Consider the following 19848-nt stretch of genomic DNA (forward strand, 5'->3'; position numbering starts at 1 on the left):
GAATTTTCGATTTTTTGGTGGTGGTCATGAATTAAGCTACTTTTCGCTCTAGGACGCATAGTTTAGGAGATATGAGCAAAACAAGTTTTTCATATAAAAATTTTAATTTTTTTCACGATTAGGAAAGAATTTTCGATTTTTTGGGGATGGTCATGAATTAAGCTCCTTTTCGCTCTAGGACGCATAGTTTAGGAGATATGAGCAAAACAAGTTTTTCACATAAAAATTTCAATTTTTTCAGGATTTGGATGGAATTTTCGATTTTTTGGGGGTGGTCATGAATTAAGCTCCTTTTCGCTCTAGGACGCATAGTTTAGGAGATATGAGCAAAACAAGTTTTTCATATAAAAATTACAATTTTTTTACGATTTGGATGGAATTTTCGATTTTTTGGGGATAGTCATGAATTAAGCTCCTTTTCGCTCTAGGACGCATAGTTTAGGAGATATGAGCAAAACAAGTTTTTCATATAAATTTTTCAATTTTTTCAGGATTTGGATGGAATTTTCGATTTTTTGGGGGTGGTCATGAATTAAGCTCCTTTTCGCTCTAGGACGCATAGTTTAGGAGATATGAGCAAAACAAGTTTTTCATATAAAAATTTTAATTTTTTCACGATTTGGATGGAATTTTCGATTTTTTGGGGATGGTCATGAATTAAGCTCCTTTTCGCTCTAGGACGCATAGTTTAGGAGATATGAGCAAAACAAGTTTTTCACATAAAAATTTAAATTTTTTCAGGATTTGGATGGAATTTTCGATTTTTTGGGGCTGGTCATGAATTAAGCTCTTTTTCGCTCTAGGACGCATAGTTTAGGAGATATGAGCAAAACAAGTTTTTCATATAAAAATTTCAATTTTTTCAGGATTTGGATGGAATTTTCGATTTTTTGGGGGTGGTCATGAATTAAGCTCCTTTTCGCTCTAGGACGCATAGTTTAGGAGATATGAGCAAAACAAGTTTTTCATATAAAAATTTTAATTTTTTCACGATTTGGATGGAATTTTCGATTTTTTGGGGATGGTCATGAATTAAGCTCCTTTTCGCTCTAGGACGCATAGTTTAGGAGATATGAGCAAAACAAGTTTTTCATATAAAAATTTCAATTTTTTTACGATTTGGATGGAACTTTCGATTTTTTGGCGGTGATCATGAATTAAGCTCCTTTTCGATTTTTTGGGGGTGGTCATGAATTAAGCCCCTTTTCGCTCTAGGACGCATAGTTTAGGAGATATGAGCAAAACAAGTTTTTCATATAAAAATTTCAATTTTTTTACGATTTGGATGGAATTTTCGATTTTTTGGGGGTGGTCATGAATTAAGCTCCTTTTCGCTCTAGGACGCATAGTTTAGGAGATATGAGCAAAACAAGTTTTTCATATAAAAATTTTAATTTTTTCACGATTTGGATGGAATTTTCGATTTTTTGGGGATGGTCATGAATTAAGCTCCTTTTCGCTCTAGGACGCATAGTTTAGGAGATATGAGCAAAACAAGTTTTTCATATGAAAATTTCAATTTTTTTACGATTTGGAGAAGAGAGAAGTTCACCACTGTGGTATCACAATGGACTGAATAGTCTAAGTGAGCCTGATACATCGGGCTGCCACATAACCTAACCTAACCTAAGCTCCTTTTCGCTCTAGGACGCATAGTTTAGGAGATATGAGCAAAACAAGTTTTTCATATAAATTTTTCAATTTTTTCAGGATTTGGATGGAATTTTCGATTTTTTGGGGGTGGTCATGAATTAAGCTCCTTTTCGCTCTAGGGCGCATAGTTTTGGAGATATGAGCAAAACAAGTTTTTCATATAAAAATTTCAATTTTTTTACGATTTGGATGGAATTTTCGATTTTTTGGGGATGGTCATGAATTAAGCTCCTTTTCGCTCTAGGACGCATAGTTTAGGAGATATGAGCCAAACAAGTTTTTCATATAAAAATTTCAATTTTTTCACGATTTCAATTTTTTCAGGATTTGGATAGAATTTTCGATTTTTTGAGGTTGGTCATGAATTAAGCTCCTTTTCGCTCTAGGACGCATAGTTTAGGAGATATGAGCAAAACAAGTTTTTCATATAAAAATTTAAATTTTTTCACGATTTGGATGAAATTTTCGATTTTTTGGGGGTGGTCATGAATTAAGCTCCTTTTCGCTCTAGGACGCATAGTTTAGGAGATATGAGCAAAACAAGTTTTTCATATAAAAATTTCATTTTTTTTCAGGATTTGGATGGAATTTTCGATTTTTTGGGGGTGGTCATGAATTAAGCTCCTTTTCGCTCTAGGACGCATAGTTTAGGAGATATGAGCAAAACAAGTTTTTTATATAAAAATTTCAATTTTTTTACGATTTGGATGGAATTTTCGATTTTTTGGAGATGGTCATGTATTAAGCTCCTTTTCGCTCTAGGACGCATAGTTTAGGAGATATGAGCAAAACAAGTTTTTCATATAAAAATTTTAATTTTTTTACGATTTGGATGGAATTTTCGATTTTTTTGGGGTGGTCATAAATTAAGCTCCTTTTCGCTCTAGGACGCATAGTTTAGGAGATATGAGCAAAACAAGTTTTTCATAAAAAAATTTCAATTTTTTCAGGATTTGGATGGAATTTTCGATTTTTTGGGGGTGGTCATGAATTAAGCTCCTTTTCGCTCTAGGACGCATAGTTTAGGAGATATGAGCAAAACAATAAAAATGGCGGTGATCATGAATTAAGCTCCTTTTCGATTTTTTGGGGGTGGTCATGAATTAAGCCCCTTTTCGCTCTAGGACGCATAGTTTAGGAGATATGAGCAAAACAAATTTTTCATATAAAAATTTCAATTTTTTTACGATTTGGATGGAATTTTCGATTTTTTGGGGGTGGTCATGAATTAAGCTCCTTTTCGCTCTAGGACGCATAGTTTAGGAGTTTTTCATATAAAAATTTCAATTTTTTCAGGATTTGGATGGAATTTTCGATTTTTTGGGGATGGTCATGAATTAAGCTCCTTTTCGCTCTAGGACGCATAGTTTAGGAGATATGAGCAAAACAAGTTTTTCATATAAAAATTTCAATTTTTTCACGATTTGGATGGAATTTTCGATTTTTTGGGGGTGGTCATGAATTAAGCTCCTTTACGCTCTAGGACGCATAGTTTAGGAGATATGAGCAAAACAAGTTTTTCATATAAAAATTTCAATTTTTTCAGGATTTAGATGGAATTTTCGATTTTTTGGGGGTGGTCATGAATTAAGCTCCTTTTCGCTCTAGGACGCATAGTTTAGGAGATATGAGCAAAACAAGTTTTTCATATAAAAATTTCAATTTTTTTAGGATTTGGATGGAATTTTCGATTTTTTGGGGATGGTCATGAATTAAGCTCCTTTTCGCTCTAGGACGCATAGTTTAGGAGATATGAGCAAAACAAGCTTTTCATATAAAAATTACAATTTTTTTACGATTTGGATGGAATATTCGATTTTTTGGGGATAGTCATGAATTAAGCTCCTTTTCGCTCTAGGACGCATAGTTTAGGAGATATGAGCAAAACAAGTTTTTCATATAAAAATTGCAATTTTTTCAGGATTTGGATGGAATTTTCGATTTTTTGGGGGTGGTCATGAATTAAGCTCCTTTTCGCTCTAGGACGCATAGTTTAGGAGATATGAGCAAAACAAGTTTTTCATATAAAAATTTCATTTTTTTTCAGGATTTGGATGGAATTTTTAATTTTTTGGGGGTGGTCATGAATTAAGCTCCTTTTCGCTCTAGGACGCATAGTTTAGGAGATATGAGCAAAACAAGTTTTTCATATAAAAATTTTAATTTTTTTACGATTTGGATGGAATTTTCGATTTTTTTGGGGTGGTCATAAATTAAGCTCCTTTTCGCTCTAGGACGCATAGTTTAGGAGATATGAGCAAAACAAGTTTTTCATAAAAAAATTTCAATTTTTTCAGGATTTGGATGGAATTTTCGATTTTTTGGGGGTGGTCATGAATTAAGCTCCTTTTCGCTCTAGGACGCATAGTTTAGGAGATATGAGCAAAACAATAAAAATGGCGGTGATCATGAATTAAGCTCCTTTTCGATTTTTTGGGGGTGGTCATGAATTAAGCCCCTTTTCGCTCTAGGACGCATAGTTTAGGAGATATGAACAAAACAAGTTTTTCATATAAAAATTTCAATTTTTTTACGATTTGGATGGAATTTTCGATTTTTGGGGGTGGTCATGAATTAAGCTCCTTTTCGCTCTAGGACGCATAGTTTAGGAGATATGAGCAAAACAAGTTTTTCATATAAAAATGTCATTTTTTTCAGTATTTGGATGGAATTTTCGATTTTTTGGGGGTGGTCATGAATTAAGCTCCTTTTCGCTCTAGGACGCATAGTTTAGGAGATATGAGCAAAACAAATTTTTCATATAAAAATTTCAATTTTTTTACGATTTGGATGGAATTTTCGATTTTTTGGGGGTGGTCATGAATTAAGCTCCTTTTCGCTCTAGGACGCATAGTTTAGGAGTTTTTCATATAAAAATTTCAATTTTTTCAGGATTTGGATGGAATTTTCGATTTTTTGGGGATGGTCATGAATTAAGCTCCTTTTCGCTCTAGGACGCATAGTTTAGGAGATATGAGCAAAACAAGTTTTTCATATAAAAATTTCAATTTTTTCACGATTTGGATGGAATTTTCGATTTTTTGGGGGTGGTCATGAATTAAGCTCCTTTACGCTCTAGGACGCATAGTTTAGGAGATATGAGCAAAACAAGTTTTTCATATAAAAATTTCAATTTTTTCAGGATTTGGATGGAATTTTCGATTTTTTGGGGGTGGTCATGAATTAAGCTCCTTTTCGCTCTAGGACGCATAGTTTAGGAGATATGAGCAAAACAAGTTTTTCATATAAAAATTTCAATTTTTTTAGGATTTGGATGGAATTTTCGATTTTTTGAATTAAGCTCCTTTTCGCTCTAGGGCGCATAGTTTAGGAGATATGAGCAAAACAAGCAAAACAAGTTTTTCATATAAACATTTCAATTTTTTCACGATTTGGATGGAATTTTCGATTTTTTGGGGGTGGTCATGAATTAAGCTCCTTTTCGCTCTAGGACGCATAGTTTAGGAGATATGAGCAAAACAAGTTTTTCATATAAAAATTTCAATTTTTCAGGATTTGGATGGAATTTTCGATTTTTTGGGGGTGGTCATGAATTAAGCTCCTTTTCGCTCTAGGACGCATAGTTTAGGAGATATGAGCAAAACAAGTTTTTCATATAAAAATTTTAATTTTTTCACGATTTGGATGGAATTTTCGATTTTTTGGGGGTGGTCATGAATTAAGCTCTTTTCGCTCTAGGACGCATAGTTTAGGAGATATGAGCAAAACAAGTTTTTCATATAAAAATTTCAATTTTTTCACGATTTGGATGGAATATTCGATTTTTTGGGGATAGTCATGAATTAAGCTCCTTTTCGCTCTAGGACGCATAGTTTAGGAGATATGAGCAAAACAAGTTTTTCATATAAAAATTTCAATTTTTTCAGGATTTGGATGGAATTTTCGATTTTTTGGGGGTGGTCATGAATTAAGCTCCTTTTCGCTCTAGGACGCATAGTTTAGGAGATATGAGCAAAACAAGCTTTTCATATAAAAATTACAATTTTTTTACGATTTGGATGGAATATTCGATTTTTTGGGGATAGTCCTGAATTAAGCTCCTTTTCGCTCTAGGACGCATAGTTTAGGAGATATGAGCAAAACAAGTTTTTCATATAAAAATTTCAATTTTTTCACGATTTGGATGGAATTTTCGATTTTTTGGGGGTGGTCATGAATTAAGCTCCTTTTCGCTCTAGGACGCATAGTTTAGGAGATATGAGCAAAACAAGTTTTTCATATAAAAATTTCAATTTTTTCAGGATTTGGATGGAATTTTCGATTTTTTGGGGGTGGTCATGAATTAAGCTCCTTTTCGCTCTAGGACGCATAGTTTAGGAGATATGAGCAAAACAAGTTTTTCATATAAAAATTTCAATTTTTTCAGGATTTGGATGGAATTTTCGATTTTTTGGGGGTGGTCATGAATTAAGCTCCTTTTCGCTCTAGGACGCATAGTTTAGGAGATATGAGCAAAACAAGCTTTTCATATAAAAATTACAATTTTTTTACGATTTGGATGGAATATTCGATTTTTTGGGGATAGTCATGAATTAAGCTCCTTTTCGCTCTAGGACGCATAGTTTAGGAGATATGAGCAAAACAAGTTTTTCATATAAAAATTGCAATTTTTTCAGGATTTGGATGGAATTTTCGATTTTTTGGGGGTGGTCATGAATTAAGCTCCTTTTCGCTCTAGGACGCATAGTTTAGGAGATATGAGCAAAACAAGTTTTTCATATAAAAATTTAAATTTTTTCAGGATTTGGATGGAATTTTCGATTTTTTGGGGGTGGTCATGAATTAAGCTCCTTTTCGCTCTAGGACGCATAGTTTAGGAGATATGAGCAAAACAAGTTTTTCATATAAAAATTTCAATTTTTTCAGGATTTGGATGGAATTTTCGATTTTTTGGGGGTGGTCATGAATTAAGCTCCTTTTCGCTCTAGGACGCATAGTTTAGGAGATATGAGCAAAACAAGTTTTTCTTATAAAAATTTTAATTTTTTCACGATTTGGATGGAATTTTCGATTTTTTGGGGGTGGTCATGAATTAAGCTCCTTTTCGCTCTAAGACGCATAGTTTAGGAGATATGAGCAAAACAAGTTTTTCATATAAAAATTTCATTTTTGTCAGGATTTGGATGGAATTTTCGATTTTTTGGGGGTGGTCATGAATTAAGCTCCTTTTCGCTCTAGGGCGCATAGTTTAGGAGATATGAGCAAAACAAGTTTTTCATATAAAAATTTCAATTTTTTTACGATTTGGATGGAATTTTCGATTTTTTGGGGATAGTCATGAATTAAGCTCCTTTTCGCTCTAGGACGCATAGTTTAGGAGATATGAGCAAAACAAGTTTTTCATATTAAAATTTCAATTTTTTCACGATTTCAATTTTTTCAGGATTTGGATAGAATTTTCGATTTTTTGAGGGTGGTGATGAATTAAGCTCCTTTTCGCTCTAGGACGCATAGTTTACGAGATATGAGCAAAACAAGCTTTTCGTATAAAAATTTCAATTTTTTTACGATTTGGATGGAATTTTTGATTTTTTGGGGGTGATCATGAATTAAGCTCCTTTTCGCTCTAGGACGCATAGTTTAGGAGATATGAGCAAAACAAGTTTTTCATATAAAAATTTTAATTTTTTCACGATTTGGATGGAATTTTCGATTTTTTGGGGGTGGTCATGAATTAAGCTCCTTTTCGCTCTAGAACGCATAGTTTAGGAGATATGAGCAAAACAAGTTTTTCATATAAAAATTTCATTTTTTTCAGGATTTGGATGGAATTTTCGATTTTTTGGGGGTGGTCATGAATTAAGCTCCTTTTCGCTCTAGGACGCATAGTTTAGGAGATATGAGCAAAACAAGTTTTTCATATAAAAATTTAAATTTTTTCACGATTTGGATGGAATTTTCGATTTTTTGGGGATGGTCATGAATTAAGCTCCTTTTCGCTCTAGGACGCATAGTTTAGGAGATATGAGCAAAACAAGTTTTTCATATAAAAATTTAAATTTTTTCAGGATTTGGATGGAATTTTCGATTTTTTGGGGGTGGTCATGAATTAAGCTCCTTTTCGCTCTAGGACGCATAGTTTAGGAGATATGAGCAAAACAAGTTTTTCATATAAAAATTTCAATTTTTTTACGATTTGGATGGAATTTTCGATTTTTTGGGGGTGGTCATGAATTAAGCTCCTTTTCGCTCTAGGACGCATAGTTTAGGAGATATGAGCAAAACAATAAAAATTTCAATTTTTTCAGGATTTGGATGGAATTTTCGATTTTTTGGGGGTGGTCATGAATTAAGCTCCTTTTCGCTCTAGGACGCATAGTTTAGGAGATGTGAGCAAAACAAGTTTTTCATATAAAAATTTTAATTTTTTCACGATTTGGATGGAATTTTCGATTTTTTGGGGATGGTCATGAATTAAGCTCCTTTTCGCTCTAGGACGCATAGTTTAGGAGATATGAGCAAAACAAGTTTTTCATATAAAAATTTCAATTTTTTTACGATTTGGATGGAATTTTCGATTTTTTGGGCACAGTCATGAATTAAGCTCCTTTTCGCTCTAGGACGCATAGTTTAGGAGATATGAGCAAAACAAGTTTTTCATATAAAAATTTCAATTTTTTTACGATTTGGATGGAATTTTCGATTTTTTTGGGGTGGTCATAAATTAAGCTCCTTTTCGCTCTAGGACGCATAGTTTAGGAGATATGAGCAAAACAAGTTTTTCATATAAAAATTTCAATTTTTTCAGGATTTGGATGGAATTTTCGATTTTTTGGGGGTGGTCATGAATTAAGCTCCTTTTCGCTCTAGGACGCATAGTTTAGGAGATATGAGCAAAACAATAAAAATTTCAATTTTTTCAGGATTTGGATGGAATTTTCGATTTTTTGGGGGTGGTCATGAATTAAGCTCCTTTTCGCTCTAGGACGCATAGTTTAGGAGATATGAGCAAAACAAGTTTTTCATATAAAAATTTTAATTTTTTCACGATTTGGATGGAATTTTCGATTTTTTGGGGATGGTCATGAATTAAGCTCCTTTTCGCTCTAGGACGCATAGTTTAGGAGATATGAGCAAAACAAGTTTTTCATATAAAAATTTCAATTTTTTTACGATTTGGATGGAACTTTCGATTTTTTGGCGGTGATCATGAATTAAGCTCCTTTTCGATTTTTTGGGGGTGGTCATGAATTAAGCCCCTTTTCGCTCTAGGACGCATAGTTTAGGAGATATGAACAAAACAAGTTTTTCATATAAAAATTTCAATTTTTTACGATTTGGATGGAATTTTCGATTTTTTGGGGGTGGTCATGAATTAAGCTCCTTTTCGCTCTAGGACGCATAGTTTAGGAGATATGAGCAAAACAAGTTTTTCATATAAAAATGTCATTTTTTTCAGTATTTGGATGGAATTTTCGATTTTTTGGGGGTGGTCATGAATTAAGCTCCTTTTCGATCTAGGACGCATAGTTTAGGAGATATGAGCAAAACAAGTTTTTCATATAAAAATTTCAATTTTTTTACGATTTGGATGGAATTTTCGATTTTTTGGGGGTGGTCATGAATTAAGCTCCTTTTCGCTCTAGGACGCATAGTTTAGGAGTTTTTCATATAAAAAATTCAATTTTTTCAGGATTTGGATGGAATTTTCGATTTTTTGGGGGTGATCATGAATTAAGCTCCTTTTCGCTCTAGGACGCATAGTTTAGGAGATATGAGCAAAACAAGTTTTTCATATAAAAATTTTAATTTTTTCACGATTTGGATGGAATTTTCGATTTTTTGGGGGTGGTCATGAATTAAGCTCCTTTTCGCTCTAGAACGCATAGTTTAGGAGATATGAGCAAAACAAGTTTTTCATATAAAAATTTCATTTTTTTCAGGATTTGGATGGAATTTTCAATTTTTGGGGGTGGTCATGAATTAAGCTCCTTTTCGCTCTAGGACGCATAGTTTAGGAGATATGAGCAAAACAAGTTTTTCATATAAAAATTTAAATTTTTTCACGATTTGGATGGAATTTTCGATTTTTTGGTGATGGTCATGAATTAAGCTCCTTTTCGCTCTAGGACGCATAGTTTAGGAGATATGAGCAAAACAAGTTTTTCATATAAAAATTTAAATTTTTTCAGGATTTGGATGGAATTTTCGATTTTTTGGGGGTGGTCATGAATTAAGCTCCTTTTCGCTCTAGGACGCATAGTTTAGGAGATATGAGCAAAACAAGTTTTTCATATAAAAATTTCAATTTTTTTACGATTTGGATGGAATTTTCGATTTTTTGGGGGTGGTCATGAATTAAGCTCCTTTTCGCTCTAGGACGCATAGTTTAGGAGATATGAGCAAAACAATAAAAATTTCAATTTTTTCAGGATTTGGATGGAATTTTCGATTTTTTGGGGGTGGTCATGAATTAAGCTCCTTTTCGCTCTAGGACGCATAGTTTAGGAGATGTGAGCAAAACAAGTTTTTCATATAAAAATTTTAATTTTTTCACGATTTGGATGGAATTTTCGATTTTTTGGGGATGGTCATGAATTAAGCTCCTTTTCGCTCTAGGACGCATAGTTTAGGAGATATGAGCAAAACAAGTTTTTCATATAAAAATTTCAATTTTTTTACGATTTGGATGGAATTTTCGATTTTTTGGGCACAGTCATGAATTAAGCTCCTTTTCGCTCTAGGACGCATAGTTTAGGAGATATGAGCAAAACAAGTTTTTCATATAAAAATTTCAATTTTTTTACGATTTGGATGGAATTTTCGATTTTTTTGGGGTGGTCATAAATTAAGCTCCTTTTCGCTCTAGGACGCATAGTTTAGGAGATATGAGTGAATGCGTAGCACCGAGAAATAAAATAAATAAAAACACAAGGATTTAGTTTTTCTTTTCAATAATGTTTCAATAAAACGTAATTTTATTGAATTTTTTGGGAGATTAATTTACCTTTTACAAAACAATCGTTGGACGGACGTAATCCAGTAACGAATAATAACAAAAGCTTAGACGCCGCAAGACGGTAATGGCGCGACTCGTTAGAAAAATGTAACGAATTGTGCTGAAAGCACAGAGCTGCATCCAGAGCTTAGGGTACATTTCCTAACGAGGGGGAAATTGTTATTTTACAAGATTTTAAGTCCCCATCTAACGAATAAATTTTGACCTTACGAATTTGAACTTAAACATTCCGCCCGCCTTGCAACATCCAGCTATGTTGTAATTGAAATTCAGTAATTCATAGAATATTACATATGTACAATATATTGATATCAAAATAAATATAAAATGCGTTGTCAGTATCATTTTCAAATTGAGCATTTTTTTTTTTTTTATTAGTTCTTTTAATTTTTTTCAAACTTCATTCTTTCTTAACTAAATGCTCGTAGAGCCGTTGACCCGGAGGGTCTGCAGTGTCTGGGTTATTGGCCAGGATGACCTACGACACTTATGGTTGGCATTGACCTGACACTATCCAGCCAAACATCGTTAGCTGCGCCAATGGGAATCCAGGACTCGAAAATATTTGTGTCTTTAGAACCCGTGCGTAGACATCGGGCCCTAGAACCAACCCCACCCCGGAAGGACGGTAAAACCTTGGGTCGGCCAGCTGGAGACACTCGAAATGTTCCCGTATCGTATCTGGAGCCGACGACGATGGGGTGACAACACGGGTCAGGTCTGTTACCCGGGCAGAAAAAACCAATTTACTTTCTGCATTGTGTCGGGAGACAGCAACAAGCGGACAAAATGCGTCTTGCGACGTCATCGCTGAGACAAGCCGTAGGCTGAGAGCTAAACTGCTACAAATCATACTGTACCCCGCACACGGGTCGAGGACAGCTCGGACAGGAATTCGACGATCGGACAAGACAAGCAAGAGGACTATAGTGGGACCAAGCGTGACGATTGGTTGTAGAACCAACATCGGATCAGATAGGGGAGCGGTATTCGTGATACAGTACGCGGACGAGTTAACGGACGAACTTGACTTGGACTTTCTCTTCGACAAGGTTTGAGCGGAAGGACGTTGTTGCTGGTCAAATGAATGTAGCAGCGTATGGTGGCTATCTCCACATTCGCGGCACCTCTCGCGACTATTGCAGGTCGATCGCATGTGAGACCTGCCCAGACAGTTTGAACATACCCGATGCAACACTACAGTGCGCAATCGTTGCTCCAAACGCATGTTCAAAAATTTGCGACACGACCTGAGATTGTGACTTCGCCTACACAACACACAGACATTCGAGTGCACTCTTTTATTCGCACCTGAATTCTTTTGGGCAGTCCCCGTAGGGGATGACGATGGTTTGGCTACGTTGGTTGCGGATACGTCAGCGGGAGCCGTATCAGCCCCCGACGGAGGGACAACTTTCTGCGTCGGTACTACCCCTTGTGAAGAGGCGACGACTGGGGTCATCCCGACGTCAGGGACCTGCTCGATGGCTGGTAACGGCTCGCGAAGAACCGGTGCAACATTATTTTCTAAAATCTCTTTTTCCTCATCGGACATCGGGACGTCATCCTCGTAGTCAGGGAGAGTCTTAACAATTTCCCTCATATTTTCCATTGTACTGCGAAAAGAAAGATGACGCTTACTATATGATCGATCGAAAACTATTCGGTCAGTATGACCAATTTTACCACCGGTCGTCTTACAACACCGTTTGCCGTTCTCACGTCTGCAACTCTAACGCGACCGTCAGATCCTGGGTGGACGTCATCCACACGACCTAATTTCCACGATGTAGGAGGCAATTGCTCATCACGAATTACTACCAAGTCCCCTACTTCGATATCACGCTGCGGAAATTTCCATTTATACCTTTTCTGTAAGCCTTTCAAATATTCATCTTTCCACCGTAAGCAGAACTGTTGCGACAGCGCCTTCATTTTCCTAAATCGATGCACCAAATGAAGTGGTGATTCCTCCTCTAACTGTTCAGGAGGCGCCAAGATCGGAGATCCTACCAAAAAATGGCCAGGCGTAAGTGCTACCAATTCTTGAGAACTTTCACTCATTGGGCACAACGGCCTAGAATTTAAACAAGCCTCAATTCTCGAAAGAACAGTCGAAAACTCTTCAAATGTAAATTTGAATCCTGATGCATGTTTCCTAAAATGCGTCTTGAAGCTTTTGACAGCAGCTTCCCAGAGACCACCCATATGTGGCGCCCCGGCAGGGATAAACTGCCAGGAAAGCTGCTGAAACTGGTATGCGGAACACACCTTATCACGTCCCTCCTTAAGAACACTTCTCAATTCTTTTTCCATTTCGCGTGAAGCGCCTACAAAATTTGTACCATTATCCGAAAAAATGGTCTTGGGACAACCACGCCGAGATATAAATCTGTGAAAGGCAGCCAGAAATGTTGTCGTAGACAAGTCCGATGTGGCTTCCAAGTGTATGGCCTTCGTCGAAAAGCATACAAAAACGCAAACATAACCCTTTGTTATCTTACATGCGCGCCCTATAAATGACTTAATTTCGAAAGGCCCCGCAAAATCAACGCCAGTCGTAGTAAACGGTCTGGTAAGCACAGTTCTCTCCGGTGGGAGAGCCGCCATGATCTGCGTACCAGACTTCTTCCTATCCAACAGACACCGTTTACACCGGTTAATAGTCGATCTAATCAAAGATGTTAAACGAGGAATCCAATACTCTATCCGAATAAGACGTAGAACCAACTGGTTCCCTCCGTGAATAGATATGTCGTGAACATATTTCACCAGTAACCTAGCGAATCTACTATTATACGGCACTATAATTGGATGTCGCTCACTATACGACAGGGTAGGACACCTACTCAAACGACCATTCAACCTCATAACCCCCTCCTCATCCAGGAATGGATTCAATGACAACAACGAGGTCCTGGAACCTAACGGTTTCTTTTCCATCAAAAAACGGCACTCATCTGGATAATGAGCCCTTTGAGAAAGAACAGCTAGACGTAATCTCACTGCCTTTAATTCAGTTGCCGTCAACGTCGTGTCGTGATACACATTTCGACTAGCATGTGAATAATGGGTCCTGTGATAAAACCTAAATATATATGCGATGACTCGTAGAGCCCTATCTAACGAAGAAAATCTCTCTAAAATGTCCTCATAGTTCGTAAAAAACGATGCGTGAGTCTTGACCGCCCGTACCTCAACGTCAGTCTCAAGAGGGGTCAAATCACTAATATCCCACTGAGAACTAGCTGAGCACAGCCACTCTGGTCCATGCCACCAAAGCGTTGAAACTGCCAACTCTGCAGGCGACACTCCGCGACTTCCCAAGTCGGCCGGATTGTCCTCAGAACGAACATGGTACCAATTCTGTCCCCCAGTATTCTCCTGAATCCTACATACGCGATTCGCAACGAAAGTAGACCACGTAGATGGCGTCTTTCGAAGCCAAGAGCGGACGATCGTAGAATCCGTCCAACAATAAACACGTCGAAATTCAATATCTAACTCCCTGGCTATAGACTTGTAAAGTTCTGAGGCCAAAACTGCCCCACAAAGCTCCAAACGTGGCAAAGATATAGATTTGATGGGGGCTACCTTAGTCTTACAAGATAGCAAATGGGTGAAGATTTGTCCCTGCGGCGTAACCACACGAACATATACTACCCCCGCGTATGCTTTTTCCGAGGCGTCGGAAAAAACATGTAATTCTACCTCACAGTCTGTGGAGTAATTGACCCATCGAGGAATACGAACGTGATTCACATCCTGATAGGTCTCGACAAACTTTCGCCATTGTCGCTCAGTTTGTAACGGAAGAGACTCGTCCCATCCTATCTTATCCAACCAAACCTGTTGCATAATTATCTTCGCCACTATAATAACTGGCCCCAGCCAGCCAACAGGGTCAAATAGCCTAGCTATAGCCGATAAAACCTCTCTCTTCGTAAACCGAGATTTTCGCTCAATCGGTTTCATCTCAAAATAAAATAAGTCCAACTGCGCATTCCACCTAATACCCAACGGCTTCGAACTACTAGCTTCAACAAACTCCAGTAATTTGGCGTCAACCAAATGGTCAGCCGAAAGCGATTCTAAAATGGCTAGCTCATTAGAAGTCCACTTCCTCAGTTCGAACTTTGCCGATGATAGTACTCTAATCAATTGGTCCCTAGATTCTACAGCAGTATCCACGTCATGGTACCCTGTCAAAACATCATCCACGTACATGCACCTTCGTAGAATATGTGCCGCGTGGGGATAGTCATCTTCGGAGTCATCGGCCAATTGCAATAACGTCCGTATGGCTAAATAGGGAGCACAATTCACTCCAAATGTCACGGTCTGCAGCTCATAGTCTTGTACATCTTTTTGTGGGGAGTCCCTAAAGACAATTCGCTGCAGAGAAGTATGGGCCGAATTTACCCTAATTTGGCGGTACATCTGTGTGATGTCGCAATTAAAAACATATCTGAAAAATCTCCACCTCAAAATCAAATGAACCAATTCCAATTGTAATGTGGGTCCCACATAAAGAATGTCGTTCAGACTTTTACCATTTGAGGTCTTATGCGAAGCATTAAAGACAACTCGAAGTTTGGACGTCAATTTGTCCGGATTGATTACCGGGTGGTGTGGCAAATAACACACAGTTTGATCTGCAGGAGAAGTCGACGACACTGGTCTCATATGTTGCAAGTCCAAATATTCTTTAATCACCCCGTCATACATTAATTTTGTTTCAGGCTTTCGTAAAAGCGAAGCCTCACCACGAATAAACTGCTTCAAACAACTTGTCCGCGAATGTCCAAGCAAAACTTGTCCCTTTAATTCGGGTTTTATCGGAAGAGTCACTACGTATCTTCCATCGGAATCCCTATATGTGGTATTCTTAAAATTTTCTTCACAAAATTTATCTGCGGGAGAACAAATTGCCCGTCTTGGTAAGTCCTCTAATTCCCAAAACCGAAGAAGAGTCTTGTCAAGACCATCTTCTTCCATAAATTCAACAGTCGTTGAAAAAACCGTCACATTAGAAGTGGGAATTGAACCAGTAATGAGCCAACCGAAGACTGTCTGTTGAGCAATCAACGATCCTAAAATACCAGACCGAACCCCCTGTAATATAATTCTGGGATACACGTCTGCCCCCAACAATAGATCAACCGGACGACTATCGAACAGATTAGGATCAGCTAAACGTAAATTAGGCAAACGTGACATATAATTCCGACCCACTTGGAAAGACGGTAAATTCCCAGAAATCTTAGGCAGGACCAACGCAGTCGCCTCTACCAAGACCGATTCATCTATTGGTGACCCTATACTCAGAGGGCAAATACCTCGAGAAGTTATCGAAACCGATTGATTCACGCCCGATATCGAAGACGTCGCACTCGTTATCGAAATCCTAAGCAACTTTTGCATTTTTTCGGTAATAAAGGAGGCTTCCGATGCTGGGTCAATAAGAGCCCGAGCTGGGTACGTCATACCCTGATGAACGATGTTCACCATAGCCGTCCCTAATAGTACCGACCTGTTCTGGGAAACATGAAACACTTGCCTGGCCGAAGTACCAGACACGATTCCAGACGAAGTGGAAGGCTGCGGGTCAATCAAACCGCTAGAATCCGTAGGACGAGCGGCCGAAACTGTCGAAGACGTAGTCGCCACATTCGTAGAATGGGAAAAATCGCGATGAAGCAAAGTATGATGCCTTCCTTGACACTTCTCACAACTGCGAGATGTAGCACAGTTGTTAACGTCATGTCTACGAGATAGACAATTGAAACAACAGCGGTACCGTTTCACAGCAGTCAACCGATCATTCACAGAAAGATTCCTAAATCTCGGACAAACACGAAGATGATGGCTTTGTCGTGGACAAAGAACACACATCTTATCGACGGAATCTCTAGAAGAATGAGAAGTGTATTGCGAATTACGCGACCTAGATGGCGAAGATTTCGGAGCTGCATTCGTAAAATGCGTTCGCAGTTTCCTGCCATCAGTTTTCTTCGAAGCATCGATACCCTTCAAATCGCGGAGACACGTGAGTGTCTGAATCCTTTCCGTAAGAAAACGATCCATGTCCACCCAAGACGACAACGCAGACTTATCACTTATACCCTGTTCCCACAAAGTAACACTAATCTTCGGTAGACGTTGCACACACAAATATATCAAAATCGGATCCCAATCGTTCGTAGGAACGTTATTCACAGCCATCGCCGAAATACATGCATTCATACCACGCTGCAAGTTCTTCAACCCAGAACTTGTCTCGGTGTCTAAGACCGGAAGGTCAAAAAGAAGCTTCAATTGATTGCTGACTAAAATTCTCAAGTTGTCATAAGTTTCCTTTAACGTCCTCCAAGCTAACTCGAAACTCCTATCAGTGAGAGGAAATCTTCTTACAACTTCACGGGCGTCGCCACTAGTCTTTTTGAGCAAATGACACAAGCGCTCAATATCACTCAGACGGGAATTTTTTACATAAACAGCAGTAAACAAATCCCTAAATGTTGGCCAAGACTGAAAGTCACCATCGAAAACCTCAATATCGCATGGTGGTAAAGCCAAACTATGGACCGCACCATGGTCAACACCTAACAAAAGAGAATTTCCCGATACATCCACATTACCAGAACGAGCAGAAATATCCGCCACATCGGCCTGCTGTATAGGAGTTGACGCCCTAGGAACGGCTTTTAGACCGTCTATTTTCCTTTCGATAGAGGAAACAATACGAATATAGGCATCATAAGTTGCCTCATACTTGCCGTCAGCAGATTCTACCTTTCCCTTATCTGAATCCTCCTGAAGATCGTCTAAACACTCCTCATACCTCTCTTTCACTTTCTCCCAGAGTGATTTCGCCTCTTCGACCTGAGCCCTTAGAGAATAAACATCTAAATTCTCCTCCTTCAAAGAGCTAACCCGTGTCCCAAACTTCACAACCGCATCAGCGGCTCTAATGAATCGCGCGAATGTATTAACTGGCATATTGAAAATAATTTAGCGTCACAAAAATTCACAAAAACTCGTAAAGTATGTGAACACGCACTTATCGACAGCGAAAACTGGCCGAAAAATCAATAAATTTGCACAAAATGCCCAAAAATGCAAAAACAAAAATTTACAAAATTTTTCTTTCAGTGTATCAAATTCTCACACTTCACCGAAATTACCACAAAATTTCTTGAAGTGTAAACAATTGTTCGTAAAACAACCACTTCAAAACTTAAAATCAAAAATTTCAAACAATTTGTAAACTATTGGACTATTTTTCTCTCAGTGTAGAGACAATTAATTTTCGTTCAGAGTACCGAATCACAAAATATTTTTCCCCGTGTACAAAAAAATGGGCAAATTATTCAAGTCAAATTCTAAAAATCTCAAAATTCTACTAAAATCTTCGAACTATTTCTCTCAGTGTATGAATGAATTTACGAAAATTACGCTCAGTGTATCGAAGAATACTGCCGCTGTATCAAAACTTCACACACGAAAACCAGATGATCAAAAAATTCAACAAATTATAAGAAATTATAAAAAAATGTCTGTAAGACCAAATGTAGGGTGCACGGACTGTAAAATACACCTCTACACTTCCACGCCAAATAATCTCCCCAAAAAAAATCAAATATCGCAAATAATAAAAGATATAGAAATAAAAATATATACGTAATATATATGATAAAATAAAAATTATACGATCGTACCGGACCGCCTGTAGGGTGCACAGTGACCAAAACGATAATTTTTACTAATGCGCGTAACGCTAATGGGTCATACAACACGATAACCCAAAAAACTCAATTTCAAAAATTTTTATAATTTTCTTCAAAATATTTACAACTCGCGGCCCCGTGAGGGTTAACAAATAAACCAAAGAAACACAGCTCAAAAAAAAAATATGTATGTATATACGTGTGTGTATCACTGATCATACGTAGGTATGTAATTCAAACGTTGACTGCAGTGACGATTGATGTTTGTTTACAATAGTAATACGACCAACAGAGCCTTTGGAGTCTGCGTGTATTTTGTTATTGTTTTATTTACTTCAAGTTAAAGGCAACGTAATTGCAAATAATGTTTTGAAGTAAATAAGCAATTGTCAACGTTTAAATTCACCACACAACACCAATATATACAATAGATTTTTTTCACTTTTTATTTTGACTATTCTTTCACTTGAATATCTTTTAGCAAAACGAAATAAAACAAACAAAAGAAACGTACGTATGTATGTAGCAACGAATGTGTGTTTTTTGAAATGCAATTTGCCGTCGGCAAAACGAAATAATTGAATCAATGTTGTAAAACGACCGCGGTTTAAATTTAAAACACTCGCGATTTGCTCAATTATTTTAATAAAACACTGACATACGCACCTGTGTGTTGATAAATAATTATTTAAATAAATTTTCAATATAAATCCTTCACAAATATGGCTGCAAAGTGGCTGCTTTTTGTTGTTGCTTCACAATATCAGCACTTTCCTTTGAAAAAAAGACAAAACAAAATCCTTTATTAATTGCTGTAAGCAAGTATCCGGCTCGATTGGACCAATGAATGCGTAGCACCGAGAAATAAAATAAATAAAAACACAAGGATTTAGTTTTTCTTTTCAATAATGTTTCAATAAAACGTAATTTTATTGAATTTTTTGGGAGATTATTATTTACCTTTTACAAAACAATCGTTGGACGGACGTAATCCAGTAACGAATAATAACAAAAGCTTAGACGCCGCAAGACGGTAATGGCGCGACTCGTTAGAAAAATGTAACGAATGGTGCTGAAAGCACAGAGCTGCATCCAGAGCTTAGGGTACATTTCCTAACGAGGGGGAAATTGTTATTTTACAAGATTTTAAGTCCCCATCTAACGAATAAATTTTGACCTTACGAATTTGAACTTAAACAATGAGCAAAACAAGTTTTTCATATAAAAATTTCAATTTTTTCAGGATTTGGATGGAATTTTCGATTTTTTGGGGGTGGTCATGAATTAAGCTCCTTTTCGCTCTAGGACGCATAGTTTAGGAGATATGAGCAAAACAATAAAAATTTAAATTTTTTCAGGATTTGGATGGAATTTTCGATTTTTTGGGGGTGGTCATGAATTAAGCTCCTTTTCGCTCTAGGACGCATAGTTTAGGAGATATGAGCAAAACAAGTTTTTCATATAAAAATTTTAATTTTTTCACGA

The 19848-nt window shown here is 37.1% G+C and overlaps 2 protein-coding genes across 2 annotated transcripts; both read right to left on the minus strand.

The window, feature by feature from the left end:
* Window positions 1–10551: 10551 nt before the first annotated feature.
* On the minus strand, window positions 10552–19237 carry LOC142228903 (uncharacterized). Its single transcript, XM_075299433.1, has 2 exons — window positions 19030–19237; window positions 10552–12249 (listed from the first exon to the last, which is right to left on the minus strand). Exon 2 carries the CDS (start codon window positions 12243–12245, stop codon window positions 11121–11123), a length of 1125 nt encoding a protein of 374 aa, XP_075155548.1. The 5' UTR covers window positions 12246–12249; window positions 19030–19237; the 3' UTR covers window positions 10552–11120.
* LOC142231290 (uncharacterized) lies at window positions 12293–17635 on the minus strand. Its single transcript, XM_075301905.1, has one exon. The coding sequence runs from the start codon at window positions 17633–17635 to the stop codon at window positions 12293–12295; it is 5343 nt and encodes a 1780-aa protein (XP_075158020.1).
* Window positions 19238–19848: the final 611 nt, after the last annotated feature.

The sequence above is a fragment of the Haematobia irritans genome, chromosome 3 (genome assembly GCF_050003625.1).
Source record: "Haematobia irritans isolate KBUSLIRL chromosome 3, ASM5000362v1, whole genome shotgun sequence".
Taxonomy (NCBI): Eukaryota; Metazoa; Arthropoda; class Insecta; order Diptera; family Muscidae; genus Haematobia; species Haematobia irritans.